Below are 24232 nucleotides of genomic sequence, written 5' to 3' on the forward strand. Positions count from 1 at the left end.
CAACTCCGGTTCAAATTATCGTAAAGGAAAAAATAAAACTGGAAAATTTACTAATTGTGTTCGCTTTTTTTTAAAAATTGCAGAAATCACTTCGAACTAATTTTAAGGGGGGATTCGGACCCCCAACTACGTCAATTCAAAGGTCATTCAATTTTCCCGTGAAATAAGCCAATTTCCCCTAGATTTGCCTCCACATTATCTCAGTAAGGTCAAAATCAGTTCAACATTACGTTGGGCAAGTCCCCAAATTTCAGGAAAAGTAAAAAAAAACGCAATTTAAGGTAATTAAATTTGACCGTTTAAATTGTTTTTTTTTAACTTTTCCTGAAATTTGGGGGCTTGCCTAACGTAATGTTGAACTGATTTTGACCTTACTGAGATAATGTGGAGGCAAATCTAGGGGAAATTGGCTTATTTCACGGGATAATTGAATGACCTTTGAATTGACGTAGTTGGGGGTCCGAATCCCCCCTTAAAATTAGTTCGAAGTGATTTCTGCAATTTTTAAAAGAAAGCGAACACAATTAGTAAATTTTCCAGTTTTATTTTTTTCTTTACGATAATTTGAACCGGAGTTGTGATTTTTTGAAAATAGGTCAAATTTGACCTTTGACCTATCATAACTCGGTCAAAAATTAAGATATTGATCTGCGGTTTGCGCCAAAATTCTTAGTTATTTATGCTCTTTCGAGTGAGGTATCACAAGATAGGAGTTGCCATTGGAAAAAAAAAGTTGGGGGCCCCCCGCCCCCTCCCTTAGGGGGGACCAAAATTTTGACTCCCCCATAATATGGTCCCCTTTGAGATAGGAACATTCCCAAAGTTTCACTTTTCTATCTCGAACCGTTCAAAAGTTAGCCGACCGTCCTGGAACTTCTGGCCCACCCTGTATATTTATCGATTTTAGACGAAGCCTTACTAAGAATCTATTTACTACAAGTTAAATTGAGGGAAATTCATGTCGCCATTTTACAAGAATCACCACTAAACATATGAGTATTCCAAATTCCGATGTTAAGAAATTTACAACGGTAGATCACTTGTCAGGCATTCGTGAGAAAAGTTATCAATACTTTTTCTCATATCTATACCAGAATAAATCACGAATAAAATACCTCATACATTTTGGAAAAAAATAAATAAATAAAAAAGAACACGTTTTCGGAAAATTTCATATTTCATCGGAATAAATTTTGCTGGATCCGATTCCGACGTTTCTCTTCAAAACGGCAACATTGCCTACTATTATGGTGGCGTCTCCTCAGGCTTCCTTGCCGACGGTTAATCCTCTTTTTCTAGAATTAAATTAAATTTTTTTGTGAATTATATGATTTAAAAACCAACATGAGCCCCGATGATAGAGTAGGCTCTGCCACGGAGGATGGAGTTAAAATCCAGCAAATTGTTGAGCCGCAGCTAGATCTCAACCAGCCAGATTAAGTTGTGTTGTTTTGCGCGTAGAATTTATATCGTACAAAAGGTGTATAAATTCCATTAGTGGCATTTGCGGCAGTTTCTCCGAACGTCCGGAGCACACGCTTGAAATTACAATGATTTCGAGAAAAGTGCGATTACGGTTGAAAAATTATGCAGAGATTGTTGATACAAATGCGATATATTCAGACAAAATGGAACGTAGAATGGAGGAATATGAAGTTATTTGAAAGTACCGGTTCCTCAATGTTGAACTCTCCATATTCTAAAAAAACATTGGGTCAACATTTCAGGTTGGACAGCGCGCAGCAAAATAGTCACAGCTATATTGCGGTGCTGGAAAACGTAATTTCCAATTTAAAACTATAAAACGAACCACTATCCCCATTATTGTTGTACATTTTCTTGCACCTATATAAATTATTTTCACGAAAGGTTAAGCAAAAATGTTGGTTGTTCTTCCAAAAAATTAAAACAGGAGATGAAATTTTGGCACACTGCAATGTAGATATGACTGTCTTGCTTACCGCCATCAGTCGTAATTTTTGTATTTTGAAAAAAGAGGCGATTTCTTGTACTTACCATTAAAATTATCAGGCTGATTCTCACGAAATTTTTTCCTAGTGTGGCGAACGGTGGAGAAGGATTTGCCAAATTCGACCAGATTCGAGCCTTCGGCGTTCCTCGGTAGTTTAAAAAATAAGAAAGGTTTCGTTTACTTTTAGGCGTTGCACTCTGGTTTTCTCTTTGTGGCTTCGCACGGTCATTTGTACCCCGCTCTCGCGTTTGCTCCCGTCGAAGTCGTCAAAATTTCTCGGGTCGCCTCCCAATATTTTTGGGGCTTCGTGAAATCCCCTTTCGACTTCAATACATAGCTAACATTTTCATCCGATCCTATTTTCTGGGGAGGAATTCCTCAGGCATGGGTATGCAAAATTGTAGTGAATATGTTTATGAGGATTGTTAGAAAACACATACCGTAATGAAGAAAAATTTCAGAGGGAATATTTACTTGATTTTCGTCTGCGCCTTACCTTATCTTTTATACCAGAACTTTAGGTTGGCTTCCAGTTGAACACTTCATTATTAATTCGGTTTTTTTTTTTTTTTTCTTCTTATGAACTCAGTCTATTATGGAAGACACGGAGAGTTTATCGGAGGGAGGAGGGAAATGGGAGGAATGAGGGGTGGACTAAAATAAAAATGAAAATAAAAATAAATCGGCGACGCGGACGGTGCGAATGAACGAAGGAGCTGAAAGGTGGAGCGGTCGAGAGGGCGATCGGGGTGAGAGGCAGTGGCGTGGCGTGGCGGGCCTTGCGATACATCGATTGATATGCCATTTAAACCTATGGAAAAGTATCGATAAACAGGGCGTCGGGAACTAAGACCTTATTAATCGATTCATTAGCATGGCTTCAAATGGGGAGATATCGATGATGGATCATTGACGCCTCGCCACTGGTGAGAGGGAGGCGACATGAAGCTCTTGAGGATGGTTTTTCGGTGCGGATAAAAATAAGTCCGCTTGAGTCGTCGCCCGGTAACCCCTCCGCTCTCCGTGCGGGGCCACCCCCTGGCTCCCAGGCGCCGGCCCCGGCCCCGAAAGCGTCGCGACGCACGCCCCCCTCGCCCCGACGCTGCCGTCTGTCGCACGACGCACGCGATTTCGTGGAATAGGGTTCTGACATGTGTCAGTTTTGCACAGAGGATGAAAGCATATCGACGGTGAAACATCTAAACCGCGTATCTTCGTTGCGGTGTTTTCAAATCTCTGCTCCCATCTTATTTCACTTTTTTGACGAAGAACCAATTAACAGGAGTTTTTGAAGTTTGCATAGAATATTTTTCGCGACGAGGTGGAAATCGAGAGATTTTTAAAAATTTAACGTTGAGAAGTTTCCAAATTAAAAAATAAACTATGACAGGAAGTCTGCAACGTTGCGAACCGAGATAAATGGTATGAATGTTTCGCGCCGTCGATATGAAAATTGAATATTTTAGTACAGATAACCGACTCTTTCCGTCAAAGGTATCAAACCTCAGCTAAAAATGCTAGAATTACCACGGTTTCTGTTCGTCATTCTAAACCGCGCACATAATATGTTCTTAGTTTTCCCCTCCTGAAATGTAGGTTGCGTCCAGAAATGAAGCGTGAATAATCGATTATCGGCATCGGTATGTTACCATTTTCATCTAAGGTAATCTATTATCAAGGTGTTCTCCTGATAATCGATTATTTTCCAAAGTTTTAGATTGCAGAACAATCGATTCATAGCAAAGCTCGTCACGCCTACTTTTACGGATCTCATAACGACGAATGCGGCTTAGTCGGACACCTCGGGAAAACAAGTGCTCAGCGCAAAGTGCCTTCACTTCCATGCGTATGCAACACGAACATCCATGGAGCCCGAATAGTTGCATCCATGCTGTATGACGAAATGCATTTCGTGTTCGTCGCATTCTACACAAGGTGCTTGCTGGCAAGTTATATTCCATAATCTGCCAATCTTGCTAACTAATCAAAAATACTTGCAATACCACCGTTCCTCAAACCTTGAGGTGCCTATGGTTTATATAAAAATAACTTATCTAGATTTTACAATAATTTAATTTTACCTCGTTTTTTCAGCAGAGGTTCCAGGTAAAAATATGATGTTAAAATTAAGAGGCTCGTTGGTAGGAGTCTTACACATTGTAGGAAAAAATTAAAAAAATTACCGCGGACCGTAATGATGCTTCATTCTGTTCAATTAGCCGAGTTTCACGACGCTGTCCCCCGTTAACAGTATACAGATCTCGACGAAGGCGGCGATTTTAGTTTTATTGTTTTCTGCGTTGAAAAACCGACCGTCAGTTCCTAGCTTTTGTCCGTTGGTCCTTGTCCGACTCCCGAAGTAACCAACCGGCCTGGTTTGGGAAAGGACCTCTCAGTTTATCTGTTTATCAGCCGCCGCGCCGCGCCGCGCCGTAAAGGTATCCACGCACCCCCTCCCCATCCCCAGGGAGTTGCTACTGGCGTCTGCTTAACTGCTCCAGTCAGCATCCCAGTCTATGCGTTGCGTAATTTCATGACAAATAATTAAATTGATAAAGAAAATTATACCTTTCATGGGAGAAGGGGCCTCACTTCCCGGAGGCTAATTTTCTCAGAGTAGTAGAGGCATATAGTTTAGAGTCCCTTAGTAGCACCGACACAAGATATTTCACGATAATTTCATTAAATTCTCACAAAGGTTTGTGTTTCTGAAGGTTTTCAGAGAATCTCAAACTTTATTCAAACAATGACTACTGAATCGAAGTTATTATTCAAAATGATCATATCAGTTCTTCTTGAAATAGAGCTGATTATTTGTGTGGAATTCATAGTTGAAAAATAGAGTCATCACACAACCTGATTATAAAATTAAGGAGACGACTGGGAGAAGTTTATAAAGGCAGCGCCGGCGCTGCGCCGGGCTGCTCGGGAGTTTTTTTAATTTTGGGTAGAGTTGGGCATCAGTGGGCTCTGAACCAAGTGACCCACCCCCACTAAACCTGGTCCATGTTCCGCCTCACAGTTACGGCACCTCTTTAAATCTTCCCTGAAATCGCTTTCAAATCAGCCTTTGTTTCGAATACGCGCTCCGTCAGAAAATCAAAGCATCTTTCTTCGGTCTTCGGGGAGGATGCGACTCATTCTGGAATTAATTTCAATCGCAGCGAAATAATTTAAGCGCCGCTCGGGAGAATAAGTGGACCATTTTAACCTGGAGAGAAAACTGTTTTAGCCCAAGTCCTCTCCAGTTCCAAGAGGAGTTCTCAAGCAGTAGTCCAATAACGTGAAAAATTGCACATTTTTCAAAAAATGTATCGGAACAAATAATCTTCCTCCAATGAATGCTTGACAACCCTGCATCCAAGAATCGTGGATTTATGCAAGAGTTTGGATGGGTTAGTAATATGTTTACCTCTTTAGAATAGGACTTCGTTTCAAAAATGAGCCGTCTAGGAATTTTTTGGTCAGCTAGTTCAGGAGTTGACCGATTCTCATGGTGACTTGTGTGCCGCTTTTTGATTGATCACGAGAAATTATGAGGCCACTACGGCCACAAACAAACAAAGAAGATATGCCAGATTCACACAATATTTGAATTGTATATGTCAAAGGTATCAATGAAGTGTCCACTAAATATCCTGATAAATGCTGACATTTTCGTGCTTTGAACGTGGCATCTGTAAGCTGAAGTAGCCTTTTTTAGTACTTTATGTAATTAGTTTCATTGTTTTTTTTCGACTTTAAACTTTAGACCTAAATAACTGCGATTTATTCAACTCTCATGTGCCCTAAATGTCAGTAAAAGAATCCTCATACTCCATAAATCAATTTTGAGTTTTCGTCGATGAAAGGTTCCCGTCTCTGCGAACGCAGTCATAATTTCAAAATTCACTCTGTGGTATTTCATACTGCATTTCCGCACGTGGGGAAACGAGGCAATTCCTTCCCTTGAATGACGTCACACACCGTCGTCACCGCAGGCCGGCCCCAATGACGCCATGACGTCGAAGGCGCCGTGCAACAGATGTACGCCGTTCCGTGGCGTGGGCCCCGTCTAGACGTCCCCCCTCCGACATCCCCCCCGCCCTTTTCCAATAGCTGGGTGGGAAGAGGGGTGATAAAGAGTGACGAACGAGTGAATTAAATTGATCCACCAGCATACGCCACGATCTCCGCCTCGTGGATAATTTGGCAGCTTGTCATAAACTCTCGCCTCCCCTCCCACCACACCCTCTCTTCACCCTCCGTTCAATTGATGTTCGCGATCTTTTTTCTCAATTCCAGCTCCAGAGACGATTCTGCAAATTTGTGTATCAGGGTGGTAAAATTTCACATGACATTTTATGAACTGTCGATCGGAAGATGTATCTTGAATCGTGGATTATTCGCTCAAGCTCAGTAATTATCAAAACTTCTCCAAAATTGTTCAGAGGCGTCGTTTTACTCGTTCTTATCAGTCATGTTTACCAAACTTTACGTAGAATTAAAATACAGAGAAACATAAAAGAATCAAGGAATTTTCGTCTTGTTTGATTTTTTAATGCGGGTGGCCGGTCCCGCTCGAAATGAATATTTCTAATCTTACCCTATAATATAAAACCCTAACAGTAACGCGTAACGCGGGATTAGACTGCAAAGCTTTCGGGGGGATTTTTTAAAAGTTTCATAGCCTCGTGAAATTTTATGAAATATTTCAAAATATCTAATCTTTCATGAGTTTTTTTTTCATTTCCTGCCACTCTGGATTTGTGTGTTTTTGAGGTATTTACCCGTTGGAAACACACTATTTTCTTCTTTTGTTCTCTTTTTACCTTCTTTTTACGTCTTTTGTTTTCTCTTCTCTCTTTCTTCTCTCGTTTTCATCTCTTTTCTCATTGAGAAACGAATCTGTATCCTGTATCCTCCATTGATTAAGCTCCCTTACCTAACCATCCTAGCGCGGAGCGATTTCAATGAGCATGAATGCCAAGCGATTACCTAACTTATGTTTGACCGGAAATTCTTCTTTTGGCCGAAAATAGCTTTTGTTGGTCACCTTCTTGTCCCATTTATCGTTAAAATAATTCGTCAGTCCATACATCCATAAAAATCTTGATTAATTCTTTATGAAGCCAAGCAGTTGATTTCATCATCCATAGTGTGTATCCAGTAGGTTAAGGGCTCGTAAAACCGAGCAGCAGTTAATTGCGTTAATTGAAATTGAAACATGAATGGATGAGTAGACACCAGACTGAGTAGGCATAAAAGCATTATTTCGTCGCTTCTCTAACATTTGGACGTATTTCTGGCAACCGGAACCACGTGCATTATGACGTGAGCCCTGTTATGCATAGGTATATTCTTATGGGTCTCAGGGATCATGTCTTAATTCACACAGTTCCGTTTGCCAGAAATACGTCCATTTCCAAATGAGCCGCGGAAAACACGGACTCATATTTTTTTTTTTTTTTTTTTTTTGAATTTATCTTTATTCATAAAATATAAGATACAAGAAATAATAACAATCCAACATTTTACATCAATTGACAGAGTAATTAATTTCAGTAAAGTGGGTTCCATGGAATAAAGACGCGCCGGAACTCGTGCGAACACATATCATCGGCCGGAATTCTAAATGATACAGCTTTATCAAAGATAATTAATTAATTAAGTACTATTTAGGTGAAAAAACCAATATGAGACCATATTGGAAAAAATTACCTATTTTAACACAACTGTTTACCTGCAAGGGTAAAGAAATAAACAACTATCCTAAGAGAACATAATGATCCATGATGATTATTTCTACGTTTACGTTAAAGTTAAAGTATTGCAGCTATTTACCATCAGATAAAGAAAAAATAAATATTACAATCTAAGATTAAAATCAGCAAGTTCATCTCTATGAGAGAATATCAAAATTAAACTCTGTCTTCGGTCGTATAAATTCCAGGCAAACTGGTAACCTGATAGCAGCAATACGGACTCATATGGACTACATTTTGCAATTTGGAACACCAATTGCTGGCTCAGTTTAAAAACAATGTTTGTGCCATTAGTTTACCCACAGGGATGTGTGTTTTTAAGAATGAGCCGGAAATTGTAGTCACCTAATTTCAAAATGTAATCCATATGGAGAACAGGGCTCACGTGGAAATTGAGATACGCCCTAACGTCAGAGGAGGGACGATTTGCTCTCACATCAAAAATTCGCACATAGAAATCGTTTTACCTATTTACAAAGTATATAATTAGCTGATAACTGCATATTATTAATATTTCTAGTCTGTAAGGGAACCTGTGAATTTGAACTTTCCACCCGCGGAAAATTCAAAATCAGCCATGTAATACCTTCAGTTTGGTTTCCCAAAAATCTCCCTCCTCATTTAAAGCACAATTTCTGGAATTTTCTTGAAAAATTCAGCATGCTGAAAATATCACTTCATCTGGAAGCACTCTGAATATTAATTTTGTGACTAATCTGAATCGGCGGACCGAAAATATACTTTGAACTGACGAGTAGGGGAAAATTAATTTTCTAATGGATTAAATTTTGCAGTAAGGAAGTACTATTTATGGCTCTTTCCAATTTATATGTGCCATAAGTGTTTCTATATATATACGCGATTCAACCGATGAGAAAAACATATTAATGTCCTGTTGCAAAATGTAGTTTACTTACTTTTCTTCCTTTTTCGCCCGATGCAAATTCGATTGTCACTAGTTACACATTTGAGGACATATATGTAACAATGGCGGTTGCTGACAACCGCCATTTTTAGAGCAAACGCTTTTTTCAAAATCTAGAGCCTCCAAGAAGGCCTGTGCAAAGTTTCAGATTTCCAGCATAATTTTTCGGCGAGATATGAACTGAAAAACATGTTATACCTATTGGTAAAAACAGCGGATGTGAGAATCCACTGTTTTCCCCGGCCGGCGTGGCAGGACACTGCGAAGATTCGAACCCACTTGCGATAACTGCCAGCCCACCGGCCATGATGACACTCAAATTATACGTATCGGGACCGTCTCGCTAGAATTGTTGAATTTTTAACTGATTTTAGAATTTGATCCTTGTTTTTGTTGTTAGAGGCAGTTAGCCTCAGTTAGTTACAAACGGTTTAGTTTCTTGTTCAATTTTGTTAAATGACTCAGCATTGACTTACTTTTGGTTCATTTCAATCGTTTCACCAGCCTTACCCTTCCTGTAAACTTTGTTTCATGCATAAAAAAGTGTTTGCAGTAAAAATAGCGGATGTCACATTTTTATCAAATCGCTGTTACTCCTTCAATTTTTCACTTACATATATCGTAAAACGTGTGTTTTTTACCGGAAGAGTTGCTCTTCATGAAAATCTTCATAAGAATCCTCTCGGTTCTACGGGCGGAAAAGTGCAAAGCTTCAAAAACTTCAAACGCGATTTTCTCACAATGTGAAAACTCGACATCCGCTACTGTTACAGATAAGTCCTCATTTATACATTTATAAATACATTTTAGTATAAATGTGTAAATAGTGACAACCGAATTTGCATCGGGTGAAAAAGAAAGAAAAGTAAGTGACCATAGTTCCCGATAAAGAAAACAAAGAGGTAGTAAAAATGTAGTTTACTTTTTAGGTGAACAGTTTGAAGCAAAAAGTTCGATACCTAGGTGAAAAGGGTTTAGGTGAGTAGTCCGGTAACGGGCAGGAATACGTCCAAGTAGCTTCAGATCACTGGACTCACTCAAAGTGCCTTCATTTCGCTGGGTATGCAATTTTATCTCCGGGGAGTTAAAATAGTTGCTCCTTCAATGCTAACCTGCAAATACGGCGCATTATGCCGTGATGGGCCCTTACATACACCGCTATAACGCGGTTAAGCAGATTTCTTCGAATTTCACACCATTGCCGGGATAAATTAGGGCTTGTGTGTGTCTCCGTATACAAAACAGATGGTTGAATTTCATAAATTAGATCGAAGCATTATCGTTTGAATGCGAGTTTTGTATTTGCGCGCAATTCTAATGAACATGTGGCTCATTATGATCCTTGGCTCCCAGAGCTGGATACCTCGCAGATACTTGATAATGGTGATTGTTATTTCAAGGTTGCGTTTGGCTGAGAATTTATGTAATTTTTTGGCTAGCTGCGTCCTTACATATCTTGGGAGATCTGTAAGAGTCAGATCGCCAAAACATTATTACCTCATAGCACAGGCCATCTGTGAAGTTATAACTTCATGTACACGGAGGGAAGAGAATCATTTACCCAATCCTGGTTTAGATGCTAACAAAAACAGATCATAGATTCACTAATCTTTCAGGTATAGCTCACCCAATAGTGTGAGTAGAGCTAGCATGAATATTGATACATTGCACCAGCACCATAAAGATTGTATAAATCTACTGTTTTTTTTTTTTTTTTTTTTTTTTTTTTTTTTTTTTTTTTTTTACATTTGGCGCCAAACTCAAGTGAAAATGTAGCTACCTACATTCACCGTGCTGTGTTTCTATTTGTGGTCGAGATTTTATTCAGCAATTTTTTTTACAATGTGATCGAGATCACACAATGCAATCGTCAACCGTGCGATTCAACCTTTTGATTGAAAAACAGGATTAAAATTAGCTCCTCCAAGGGCCGTTCATAAGATACATAAAACTGAATTTCAGATATCTCGACCCCCATTTCTCGTCACGCTTTTATCCCTACCCTTTCACTGGTAGTAAAAATTTGACGTAACACTCTCCCCAACAACCCTTACGGTCGACTAGAATGCTTGACTCACTCCGCTGAGGTGATGATCGAGCGACCACGTGCACTCTTAACCTCATATCAAGCGTAAGCGCAGATAACTTTGGCGGAAATGATTTTCCCGACACACGTGCAAGGAGAAACCGTAGGAAGTCCCTTTGAAGTCAGAAAATTATGGGAATCGGAGAAAACTCGGAAACGTGGCAACGGTGGGAAAGCCGTACGTGGCAGGAATGGCATTTTTTAGGCATTGCCGTATAACCTGGAGGATTCCATTGAACAAGATGAAAGGTATTCGGGAAGAAACAAAAAACCGGTATTGACAAAGGACTTCAAAGAATGGAGCGGACCCTGCCCAGGAACAACGTCGCGTTTGCAGGACGAGGATTAGTCCGCAACGGGCCACGGATCGAGTAGGTGGGGGGTGGGGGGGAGGGGCTGAGTTGCCGAACGGCAACTTGCCGTTCAGGTTTAGAGTTTTCTTGAGTACCCATTCTCATCGGTCGCATCTCATCGCACACTCCGTGATATTCCTCTAAACTTTAATACTGCGTTCGGGAGATTTTAGGGTGGAAATTTAAAGTTCAAGGAGCGATAATTAGAAAAATAAAACTCAAAAAAAAAATATGAAAAAAAACCGCGCAGCCATCCTCGAACACCGTCGGATTTTGCTAAATTTTGGCATGGTTGTTACTCGCCTAAAAGGAACCACGATGATCTCATCATATGGTTTTTTTAATTATTTTTGATTTGAAAAAAATGTTGTGGAGTTTTCCCCGTAAATTATTATCTTCGTGTTAGGACTGTAATTATTTTACCAAAAAAATAGGCATAGTTGAAGAGTTTAAAAGACAAACGGATCCAAGGAGAGAGGGAAAGGTTGTACTCTTTCCGCAGAAGTTCTCAACTTACCCTGCGGTACTAAGGTTAGGGGCGGGCGGTGCTTCTGCATAGAGTACAATGCTTCTGACGGGAATTTTATGAGAAAATCAATGGTACCACTTTTAAACAATTTGACGGTGTCATTGGCGTGGCATTCTTTGCGATGTATCGATTGATCGGCCATTTAAACCCATGGAAAAGGATCGATAAACAGAGTGTTGGCAGCGAACACCTTAATAATCGATTCTTTACCACGGGTTTAAATGGCATAACAATCGATAAATCGCAATTCGCGCCACGCCACTGGACGGTGTACGTTCGCAGACACAAATCTCTGTTCGTGATGTTGCAGACATCTTCTTGCCGTGCTTAATGTTTTAAATGTAAAACATTTCAACGGGAATTCTTAAGAACTGCCGTGATTTTTCTTCTCTCCGCTCAGAAAATACTGCAAAAGCTTCAAGGAATAATATCTTTTCGTTCTCCTTTGAAAAAGTAAAGGAGATTTTTAAATACCGCCAGAAGAATGGTTACATATACCAGCATACAGTTACGTTTACCTTTCCTCTAGCAGAATTGACTTTGAATTGACGATGTGTGAAATACAGTGTGTAGGAACGGTAAATTCTACCAATCTTTTTTTTCAGTGTAGGTACGCTTCGTATTGACCAGGAGATGAACTTTGGAAGTTTCTACATTCCGTTTGACCTCTCCAATCTCCAAAAGACTCGCTCCTCCGTGCGCTCATGGGCTGATTTAAAGGGATACGTCGTCATTGTTGCAATCCTCAACATTCCGATTTGCGGGTTTCGAAAGTCATTTTATCGATTCGCGACGGTTCCAACTATAAGAGTAGAACATATAGACGTATATACAAAAGTTAATTGTATTAACTCATTACAATTTTCAAATCAACTGATAAATCAATAAACACGAGGGATTTCGATTGCAAGAAACACTTGGATACGCATCTTATGATTATGGCGCAAAAGCGACAAGGTACCTAATTATCAAACTCCAGTATAAAAGTGTGTAAAGTATAGTCTGTCTATATTGCGCGCCTTTTCAAGTCGATGCATTCTGGGCACGATCGATTTATGTAAAATTTCAATCATTAGGTGGATAATTTTGGGAAAATCCAAGTTTCAGTTTCTATATCCATCATCAGGCTTGTAATTATCCTCTACAGGGTCTTCAAAAAGTTCAGCTCCCCCCCTGTAACTTTTGAACGGTTGCACCTAGCGAAATGAAATTTTTACAGTGTTCCTAGGTCAATAGGAACTACTTTTGGGCATACTCAAAATTTGGGGGCGGCACCCCCGGGCTGCTGGGCGGACCCCAACTCAAAATTTTCAAATAGCAACCCCCATTTTTTATGGCATTTTCAGAAAGAGGATAAAAAAAGAAAATTTTTGAGCTATTGTGAAGATCTCTACGATTTTTTTTCGCCGAGATATTCGCGATCAAAGTTTAAAATAGGCCTATTTCCAAAAAATCGTGTGCGCCGACCGAAAAATCCTAGGCAACCAAACTTGTGCTTCAAATGTTCAGAATTACACGCACTTTCAAGAAAAATTGGAAATTTCGACTCTGAACGTCGCAGGCCGCCCCCTCCGGCTACTCCGCGGGCCGCGCTCCCCCCCCCCCCCCCCCAATCAAGTAACTTTGGAACGTTTGCACCTAACCAAATGAAATTTCGACAGTGTTGGTAAGTCCACGGTACCTACTCTTGAGCATGATCAAGCTTTCGGAGAAGCGCCCCCGGGTCACCAGGTAGTTACTTGATGGGGGGGGGGGGGGGGGGGGAGCGCGGCCCGCGGAGTAGCCGGAGGGGGCGGCCTGCGACGTTCAGAGTCGAAATTTCCAATTTTTCTTGAAAGTGCGTGTAATTCTGAACATTTGAAGCACAAGTTTGGTTGCCTAGGATTTTTCGGTCGGCGCACACGATTTTTTTGGAAATAGGCCTATTTTAAACTTTGATCGCGAATATCTCGGCGAAAAAAAATCGTAGAGATCTTCACAATAGCTCAAAAATTTTCTTTTTTTATCCTCTTTCTGAAAATGCCATAAAAAATGGGGGTTGCTATTTGAAAATTTTGAGTTGGGGTCCGCCCAGCAGCCCGGGGGTGCCGCCCCCAAATTTTGAGTATGCCCAAAAGTAGTTCCTATTGACCTAGGAACACTGTAAAAATTTCATTTCGCTAGGTGCAACCGTTCAAAAGTTACAGGGGGGGAGCTGAACTTTTTGAAGACCCTGTATAATTTTGATTCAAAGTCAAAAGTTCTGTTTCCTGTTACCCATCAATATCGTTACATTAAAATCGGTCGTAAAATAAAGACAGTACTTTTTGACCTAATTTTAAGATTTTGGAAGATAATTTTGTGAACGAACATTCCTTAGTGATTGATCTAGAGACTTAAAGTCAGATTTTCCTAAAAATAATTGACCTAACGGTTAGAATTTGAAAATTATCGATCGCACCCAGAATGCATTACGTAAAAGTTGAAGGCGATTGTCTCGGATTTTGGCGTGCTCAAACGGCGCGAGAAATATCGCATCGATTGAATAAAAAATCTCGGCAGATTTTGAAATTTCAGCCAAAAAAGGACGATAGCCTCTGTACATGAGCCCAAATCTTCATTCTCGACCAAAAAATTGTCCACATCTAGAAAAATAAAACCAGGATTTTTTTAAAGAAAAAAAAACCGCGCATTCGATAGGTACAATAATCAAAGCTTTATATCGAACGCTGAAGGGGTTTCCCACGGAGAATCCTGTCTCCAATTTTCTGAATATTGGAATTTTTTTTTTGTAAATATTGCTTTTTCAAGCTCATACTAAAAGACTAAATTTCTTCCTTACTCTGGTTAAAAAGTCAAAATCTGCCGCGATTTTCAACTTAACTGATACGATATATCGGACGCCAGGTGGACCACGCCAGAACTCGGAATATGAATCGTGTCTTAAGTGCCGGACCATCGTACTTCTAGAAAGGAGTAAGACTAGGTGCTGCAGCTGGTGGTCAAAGCAAAGCGTACAATTGCGGGAAAAATTGCGGGAAATTTGACAGAGAGGGAGAACGAAGACCCGGAGTAATAAATTAAGTGAGCAGAGCCAGGAGAGATTGGATTAGGATTCTTTAGCGGTTGTCAGCGAGAGGCGATGAGCGAAGCGGTGTGAGAACACAGGTACCTAAGCATGTAGTTGTTGCATTTTGTCCTGTCTCCCGTCTACCTGCCAAACAAAACAAAGGTAACCAATAAAGACCCAAGATCAGATTTCGACCAGTGATGAGGCACGGATCATCGACCATCATTATTTCCCCGTTTGGACGTATTTCTGCTAAACGGAACTGTAGGCGTGTGGGAGAGACGGAGTGTGCTCTAGAGAACTGCATAAAGACGACGTAAAATTGATCGTGATTTCCCTTTGGAGAAATGAAAATGCGGGATTTTTACATTCTACCAAACCTAGCCATAAACATGTACCAAGGACGTTGTGGACACGGCTCATGAGTTATTAAAGCGGCCCACGAGAGAGCGCGACGGCGACTTCGTCACCACTGACGTCCCTAGCTTTCCAATTTCGATTTTTTCTTCGACTAACGTGCACATCCCTTCTTTCCCGTCTGTCTCTGGTTTCTTTTAGCAGAAATACGTCCATATGAAGCTACAGTAAAAAATCGATTGTCCAGGTTTTCGAACACCCTAGATAATCGATCTTTTACTATTGGTTCAAAAGGCGCAGATCAATCGATTCATCGCAAAGCAAGCCACGGCACTTCGTGAGTCTTTAGCGCTGTCTCCACTTGTCAAAATGGAAGCTCATAATGGCTCAAAGTCAGGAATTGATGCGATTGATAAGTGCTGCATTTCAAAATAGAGCGGCGCGACTCTTTTTTGATCAACCATCGCGATCAGATATCGCAATCGCATTCTGGCATTCCTCAGAGTTCGTGCGTGCAGTCCGGTGAAGTAATGGGTGAAATGTGACCGTAAGTATTTGTTAAACTAATGCCGGCCACAATGACGATCATCAAAACAAACGAGACATCCTTCATTTATTTAGGTTTGAGGTTAAGCCGGCCAGGTTGGCCTAGCGGTGCCGTGCTAAAGAAAAACGCCGTATGAACCCTCAGACGTTGCCAAACATCCGTTGATAAAACACAAATTTCCTGATAAAATTATAAAAAGTTTCCCTCTAATTTTTCAGATAATTTTGTTTGCAGTTTCACCTAAAGTTCCTGAAATTTTCAAGGAAAAACATTCATAACTTTCCTCAAAAATAAACATTTTATCGAAGGAAATTTGGCAACTCTCGAATGTTCATACGGCGTTTTTCCTTAGCACGGCAGAATAGGTCCCGGGTTCGAATCTCGGTGGCGGCAGTTTACGGAACTGACGAGTGGGTCTGCAGAAACAGATTCTACTCGGCCTTAATCCCTGAAAATTTGAAAGCTGGAGCATGGATGTGCCAACAGCCCTCTGATGTCTGCGGACAATAAAACATAATAGTCTCGACTTTAAACTCAGGTCTATAGATGGCTGTAGATTCCTAAAAAAAGTCCTACATTCTTGATTATTATTATTCTTTTGAAATTCTATGATAATTGTGATTATTCAGGAGATCAGAAGGAAATACAGATATGTGTATGGGCACTTACGTATGCAGATTGCTTAATGTCAGCATTCGGCCGCACAGTGTGGGCAGAGACGGAGCATGTTTCAACGAGCTTTCAGAGGCTGCGTATATGCAACTTGCAGCAATCAGCCTAGAATTCGTCAAGAACTATCGAAATTTGACTCATGGTACTATTTTTTCAAAATTAATTAAGGATCCACTGTTTTATGGCACCCACTGCGGAAATGAGGAGTATTATTAAACTGCATTGTGAAATCTCATTCAATAAAGTTTGATGAAATTTTGCATCGCTGTGTGTAAGGCATTTCGGTGACACGGCTCTGAATGAAGGGCCGTCGTCGGTGTGATGGCGTTCAAGTGAGAATAATGTTTGACAAGCTGAGAGTCACTCAAGCAGAGCCGCGAAAATTGGGGTAAAAGAATGCGGGGAGGGAGGGGGGAGGGAAGACGGGGAAAAAGAAAGGCCGCTGCCAACACCCACACCAGTGACGAGAACCTTTGCCTTTCTAACTCAGATAAAATCTCCAGAGACACGGTTATTTAAAGAAGCCCCCGGTTTATCTCACCGATCTCCAGAGGCATTTAACCGCTACAGGAGCGAACACCTTTGACGGTTTCCGTCCGTGGATTCTCCGCTTATTTTTAAAAGAAAAAATAAAATAATGTAAGAGGCAATAATAGACAGACCGAGACTGCTATTGCTCACGAGGCGTGAGCGTGTCACACCACAACATTTTGTCTATAGTTTTTAAAGCTACATTCAGAGGGTTATGTGTAAGGAAAATACTGTCCCCTGCTCCCTTTCGTACGCCTCTGGCTGGAACTAAGCGTAACCAATCATGGAAATTTAGGAGGTCTCGGAACTTATATGTAGTATAGATGATGTTTACTGATTGTTTCAGATGACTACCGGTACGAAGTGGCAGAGTGGCCAGGTGTGTTCCCTGCGCTGTTCAACGTGGCCGCGCGGGCGAGTATTTGGACGAACGCGACGTGCGGGGAGCACGGGGCTGAGAGCTACTGCAAGATGGAGGCGCGAGGCCAGACGCAATGCGCCCTCTGCGACGCCCGGAGCCCGGACCCGGGCAAGCGCCACCCGATCAAGAACGTCCTCGACGCCAAGCCCACCTGGTGGCAGAGCCCCACCCTCCAGGAGGGCCCCCAGTACGAGGCTGTCACCATCACCCTCGATTTCAAACAGGTACTACCACCACGCCCACAGACTAATCAAAATTTCCTCCTAGGCAAAGTCGGCAAACCTAAGTCAGTCCGTTCGCAAAGTTGAGAGGGATAATCTTTGCTGCACGCCGGAGAGGACTGTCCCTTTTGCTAGAAGATTCCTCTCATTTGTTTGCTCCGCTTTGCTGCTCCCCATATGCATAACCGATTGAAGTGGTCTTATGCAGAGGGGGGGGGGGGGGGCAGCTATGCAGCGGAGTAGCACGAATCGGGGTAACGTGGAAACAAATCTAAAATGAGCGAACAGCCACCTTCCTAGAAGCCAGTAACTTTTCATTCCTAACTCATTTTTTTATTCTGAATTTGTCAATTTATATCAACAGCAGCCGGTCAGATTTATTTTCGGCCAAGATTGCAAAGTTCATTTTCAATAATAATTGACCTGCGCTGCGGCAGGGGCAACCTAACTCGAGGTTCAGGAGGTCTGATTTCAATCCTCGACCAGAAAAATTTCCAAAAAATCGTCAGTTTTTGTGATATTCAGGAATTTTCTATCTTCGTCCCCTCCCGATGAAATACCGCTGGCCACGCTAATATCGCCAACATATGCTTCCAGGAGGCTCGTGGCATCTGGTGTCCCTAGGCTAATTCTCAAGGCAGGTATTCCTAAGAATTGTTTAGAACTCGAGACTTGGTAAACAATCGGTTCAAAAAAGTTGACTCAGAACTGAAGAGAAATTCAATATTGGATCAGGAAGGGTTTAAGAATTTGTCGAGGAATAAATTGATGCTATGACGGAGGTAGTGCTTTTGGTGCACAACAACTACAGATAAAGAGGTGGATCCAGGGCCGGATTAAGGGGGTGGGCACATGGGCCGCGGCCCATGGCGGCAAATTTAGGGGGCGCAAATTTTGCAATTTTTTTAAATGTAGCTATAAAGAAAAATCGGATTCAGAAAAAAAAATTACGAACGAGAAAAGGTGACAAAATCTCTCATTTCCTGAGAGTATATCTCTAATTTTGTCGTCCTTCTGTGATACAATAGACAGCACCTTTAATTAGTCGAGTCAAGACTAAGAGAGAAACCAAACAAGGAACTTGGCCTGGAACGGCGCGGCGCAGAGAGCAATAATGACGAGAACGTGAAATGAGAAGGAGAAACCCTCGGCGCGGCGGTCGGCATGTAACACATATCAGCGCCTACAAGACTGCATGAATACTTCACGCATTGCGCCAAAGACAGTGCGGTCGCTGCAGTCAGCAGCGGGCAGCGTGAAACGCATAGCGCCTGCAAGTCTGCATGAATACTTCACGCATTGCGTTAAACACAGTGCGTGCAGCAGCGGTCGGCCCGAAACGCATAGCGCATGTAAAACTGTAGGAATACTTATCACGCATTGCGCCGAACACAGTGCGGTCAGCGCGGCGCGGCGGCGGAAGTTAAAATTACTACACCACATTTATGTTTGTTCTTTCATAATTTTTTGGTTCATTTTTTACAAATGGAGGGCCTTGTCCATACAGAGATAGGTTTACGGAACTTAACTTTTGCGCCAAGTTCCGTGAACTTTTGACAGTAGTGTTGACAGGGCTTTCGCAAAAAATGTGACCAACACGAGTAAACGCGTCTTATACGCCTCTCCCCCTCCGGCTCGTTCACCTGATGGTTTTTATTGATGTTTCAAAACGAATGAGAAGGGGGCGGCAAAATGGAGGCGGCCCATGGGCGGCAAGTAAGTAAATCCGGCCCTGGGTGAATCAGGGGTTCTGTGCAAAGATTTGCAAGAGGAGGAATGTGCTGAAAGTATAGTGACCCACATCTATGAGCCGATCGGCAACGGCTGTGCCTGTACTCGGTTCGGACTCGTCCCCACCCCTCGCACCCCTGGAGCCCATCATGGATTCATGGAGCTCAGTAGCTGGCTGTGTGCTGTGTGATCTCTATGAGATCCAGGATGCCTTTAAAACCAGCGTTGCCATTTCGAGCACCGCATAAGGACAGCTTTCATGCGGCTCGTAATATTCGTAAAACTGGAGTTTGGCTACCACTCTGGTGACGCACCCGTGAAAGAGGTCTGCACCTCCCTAGAAAATCACATAACGCTCAGTTTGACATCCTCCCCATGCAGAAGCATTTCGTGATGAATATTGAATGGAAAAATGGTCATCTCGCGTTGATTTTTCTCCTAGATTTTCGTGATTGTGATTTTCGCTGATTTTTCATCCTCGTCTTGCCGCGAGAACATTCGCCGCCAGTGACCACGGCCTACGAAACGTGAACGCGTGCTTGGGCCGACAGTGGCGGACTCCGGATTGGCATAAGGATACGCGGTGACCTAGGTTATTTATACGCACGCGGGAGAGTTCTCCCGCATAAAAGTCGCCGAATCACGACGGCGACGACGCGACGTCGCGACGTCCTCTCGCTCTCCGTCGCGGTGCGGTGCGGCGCGACGGCACCTCCGTGTCGTCCCTCCACCACGGTCTCCCCTCTCCCCTCATCCTCTTCCCCCTCATCCTCTTCCCCCTATCCCCTACCCACCCTCCCGACCGCCCACCGACTCGTCCCTGCATCGTGCACCGTTAGCGTCGCTGCCGGTCCAGATTGTAGTCGTGGCAATTCGCAGGCTCAGAATCTACAGTAAAAATAAAAATAAGAAGAAGAGGGGGAGGAGGAAGAAGATGAATGAGATAAGAAAAGACGAAGAAGAAAACGACGAATAAAAAATTTAGTAGAAGATTTTGATGAGAAGGAAGAATCAGGAGAAGAATAACAAAAATATTAAGGAGAAAAGTTGGTGTTCTCCACCAATTTTAAGCCAACTACTTAAATTACTTCAGTTCAGGGTCAAAATTGGTATATATTATCAACCAATTGAATCAAATCAAAAAGAGTATTCTTCATTTCAGCATGGGCCCTGCGACCCATGATGATACTTGCATGACAGCATCCATGTCAAAATGGAGATACTTCCAAGATCCATCCATATAGGTCAGTCACTGCGCAGATTTCCCCGCTCGGGGTAAGCCCCTTTCCATTGGCTCGTGACGTCAGCATTACTGCCGCGAAAACCAGAAAAGTCGGAAACAATGCTTTTCTTATGGGAGAGAGCAAATTTTTCTTAATGAATCATTTAAATTTCTTACTTTTAAATCCTTTGAAACTTTCTGTGTGTCGAAAAGAACGTTTAGACATTAGCATTCAGGGTTTCGATTTTGCCGAATTTGTGTTCTTTCATTTTTACAGTTTACTCTGCATCAGCCATTTTTACACGCGAATCTATACCACTAGATGGCTTGTTACATCGCTGACTTCAAAAATCATTTAAAAATATAAAAACGCAAATTCAGCTGAATTGAAACCCTTGACGCTAATTTCTAAACGTTCCTTTCGACACTCAGAAAGCTTCAAAGAATTTAAAAGTAAGAAATTTAAATGATTCATTAAGAAAAATTTGTTCTCTCCCATAAGAAAATCATTGTTTCCGACATTTCTGGTTTTCGCGGCAGTAATGCTGACGTCATGCGCAGAAGATTCTCATTTGGGTTTCGGGAATGACTGACCTATATGGATGGATCTTGGATACTTCCTTTTTATCAAAATACGCTCAATGGAGAATTCGCAGGATGAAAGTTTCGTTCATCTCGGAGTCCATTTTGTGCTGTAACACATGAGCGGCATTATCTGTAGAACATGATTTATGTGAAAAATGTGTACATAAAAGGAATCTAAAGCAAGTATTCTTTTGTAAATCTGATTTAGAGACGAAATAATCGATCCAGGCATGGGAGCGAGTAACCTCTCTCCGATATTTCGCAAAGGAAAATGTCTTAAGGTATTTCAAATCTGACCACGTCTTGTGATCCGCTGCCTCTCCCCTGTCCTCGTAAATTGACCCGTGACCCCCACCTTAACGGGACCCCGTATCGCTTATTGAAACAACGCAAAATATGGTTGCCAATATAATACTGAACTGGTGCAGTGGCACTCATCTAAAAACTTACCCAATATAATACCTTCAGGTTTTTTTAAGGTACGTTAGTTGTGACTGCCTCGTAGGTATGAGTCTTTTCGCGTGAGTCAGGGATGTGATGATCTGCGTATGAGCGTATCTCTGCAGGGATTTCTCCAAAGAACAGGAAAGTTGGCCTTTGGATCTTGACGTACGGATCTTGAGCCTGGAGCTAGCTATAATGGTCCCTGGAAAACATGTAAACAGAGTAGCGGCAACGGCGGCCCTGCACACCTCCTCTTCCCGGAGTAATTAAATGTTAACCCAATGCGTTTGAGCTGCGAAGCTGGGGGAAATGAGGGGAGGGGGGGTGCGTGGCTCAGCGGTCACAGACTCTAGAGGATGCGGATCGGGGGGAGGGGGGTGCCGGTCTTTTGGACGAAGTGCAACTCAGGGTCAATGCCGCATGCCGCGGGGCCCGGCGGCCCCCGTTGCCGCCTCTCTCACACGCTCCACCCCCTCGGCCCAGCGAGCTGATTATATAAATGGATAGACAAAGCTATAGTCATGCGAGGCACAGGGAAAATAGAGCGATGCCGTCGGTTCAAACGGATATGGTTTTTACAGTCTGAAGGAGAAAATTATGGACTACAGGATATCTAGTGGGTTGCTACTGTTGTTAATACGTTACTTACTTCTTACGTTCACTGCAAACGTCCCTTTCAACAATAGGATCACTCCATTCGTCCTTTGTCCTCTTTGTCTATAGTTTTGTCAAATAATTTCAATAATCAGCTTTTATTGTCCGAGGAGGAAGGTATGTACCTTGGACGGAATTGCTTGTAGGGCCTATTTAGTTATGTTGCCTCGGAAAGTCGGATTTTCAGTTCCAAGGAAAACTCTCCTTCATGTCCATGCATGCATGGATACCTACCGGGGGTCTAGCCCTCGGTAGAAGGGTATTCCCTTCCTCCAGAAAATACGTAACCGTTTATAGCCGCTCAATACTATATCGGTGGCCAAAATGGCAGACCACATACATATTTCCGTTTGCGACGTTGAAGACATTTTGAGATGCGTCTTTAATTTTTTCTGAAGAAAATTAGTCAGCGTAGGTAATTTGTGAAAAAAACTTTTATGATTTTTCTTCTCTGACAGCAAAAAATTCTGTATACCTTTCAAGCCACAAGGCTCGGGTTATTTTTCCTCGAAAAAATGAAATAGGAGGGAAACTTTTGAAACACCGCAATGGAAGTACGTGGTTTCACACTTTTGCGGCTGATATTAGTCTCCTCGTTTAGACCAAAAGGGCCATTGCCTGGGCCCCCTCTTGCAAAAACTTGTGGTAAGGCGCATAGCACTCTTCCAAATGGTAAGTTTCAAGGGGTTTAGTCCATGCCAAATAGAGGACGTGTACCTAAAGTTGCATTATAATCCGCGAGTGGCGTGCGTTGTAGGTACATATCAGATGAGAATAGATCACCAATTGCTCATCAAAATCAAACCATGTCATTCGATGAGGAACTGACCCGTTGCTGTCTCCACAGAAATGTCCGGTTCACTTTAACGCACTAGCTGTATTTCGACGGTGAAACTACCAAACCACGTATCTCGTTTGCGGTGTTTAAAAATCTACGCTCACATTTTATTTTTTTGAAGTAGACCAAATCAATATCATTCCTTGAAATTTTCACGGAATTTTCTCCGCACAAAGAGGAAAAATCACAGAAATTTTCAAGACTGGATGTTAAGTAGTTTTTCATTTAAAAAATAAAATATGACAGGAAGTCTGCGACGTCGCAAACCGAGATACGTGGTTTGGTAGTTTCACCGTCGATTTGTCAATTCATCAAAGCAAAGCAACACACAATAAATTTATTATTATTCACAGTGAATGTGAATTTACATTAAATGGCCTATTTGATAGAAGTAGGTCTCCGTTCTTGTATGGAAAGCGGACAAAAAACTCCCTTTTTTAATTTATGAGCTGAATTCTGACCTTTTTTATTGGAAAAAGGAGACATACGCAGTGGGGCCTAATTTCTATTTTTTTTTTCTATTTAATGGTCCATTTTAAAAATCTTCCTCTTGGAATCATGAGTTTTCTGAGCTTCAAACTTAAGGTCGATCCTGAATACCTCGATAATCGATCAATCGATAATTTCTTGATTTTAGGGCACTTTTTCGAAAATACCCTATCATCACATCACGCTGCTGTGGTCTGTCCAGTATCTGTACACAAGAGTTGATCAAGGCACACCTCGAAATAACGAAGGAAGTAAAGTTCCGAGGCATTCGCTTTGGCACGCACTCACTTTCAAGCTACTTCAAAATGTTGCTTGCTCGGTCAAATCTTGTGTACAGATACCTGGCACACCATCAGGTATTTTTGAAGAAGTGTCCTGAAATCCAGAAATTATCGATTGATCAATCGTCTCGAATCGTTCTCCAAAGTATTGAAGATATCTTAAAATATCCATAACTTCGGTTTAGTTTAATTTACTGTCGTTCGAGCTCACCTACGTTTCACTTATCTCGTATATATCCGGCTCCGGAAGCACTGTCACTGTCAGTCTGGTGACGCTCTTTTATTTCCCTCCTCTCTTTCTCCCTGCTCCTTTTCCCTCTACCATTGCTTACCCTAGTGACCTTCGACCCGATGAATCACCATAATAATTATTAATAACTTACTGCTTTGCTTTGAAACAACATATCGAGGAGCAGTCTCTTCAACCTCTCTCATTTAAGATAATTCTAGGGCCGCACTTTGGGTGGTGCAAAGAGTGGCTCTATTTGGCACCATTACAACAGGGGCGCTAAAATGAGAGGTGAAAGAAGAGAAAGGGAGGATAAAGAGGAGGGAGAAAAAAGAGAGATATGAATGTGAAG

At 41.9% G+C, this 24232-nt stretch overlaps 1 protein-coding gene across 1 annotated transcript in view; it reads left to right on the top strand.

The window, feature by feature from the left end:
• wb (wing blister) overlaps positions 1–24232 on the top strand; it is a 104845-nt gene that overhangs the window by 6870 nt on the left and 73743 nt on the right. Inside the window, exon 2 of the mRNA XM_072302894.1 lies at positions 17112–17410. Coding sequence (XP_072158995.1) covers positions 17112–17410 — 299 coding nt within the window. The remainder of the gene's footprint in view (positions 1–17111; positions 17411–24232) is intronic.

The sequence above is a fragment of the Bemisia tabaci genome, chromosome 7, assembly GCF_918797505.1.
Source record: "Bemisia tabaci chromosome 7, PGI_BMITA_v3".
Lineage (NCBI taxonomy): Eukaryota > Metazoa > Arthropoda > Insecta > Hemiptera > Aleyrodidae > Bemisia > Bemisia tabaci.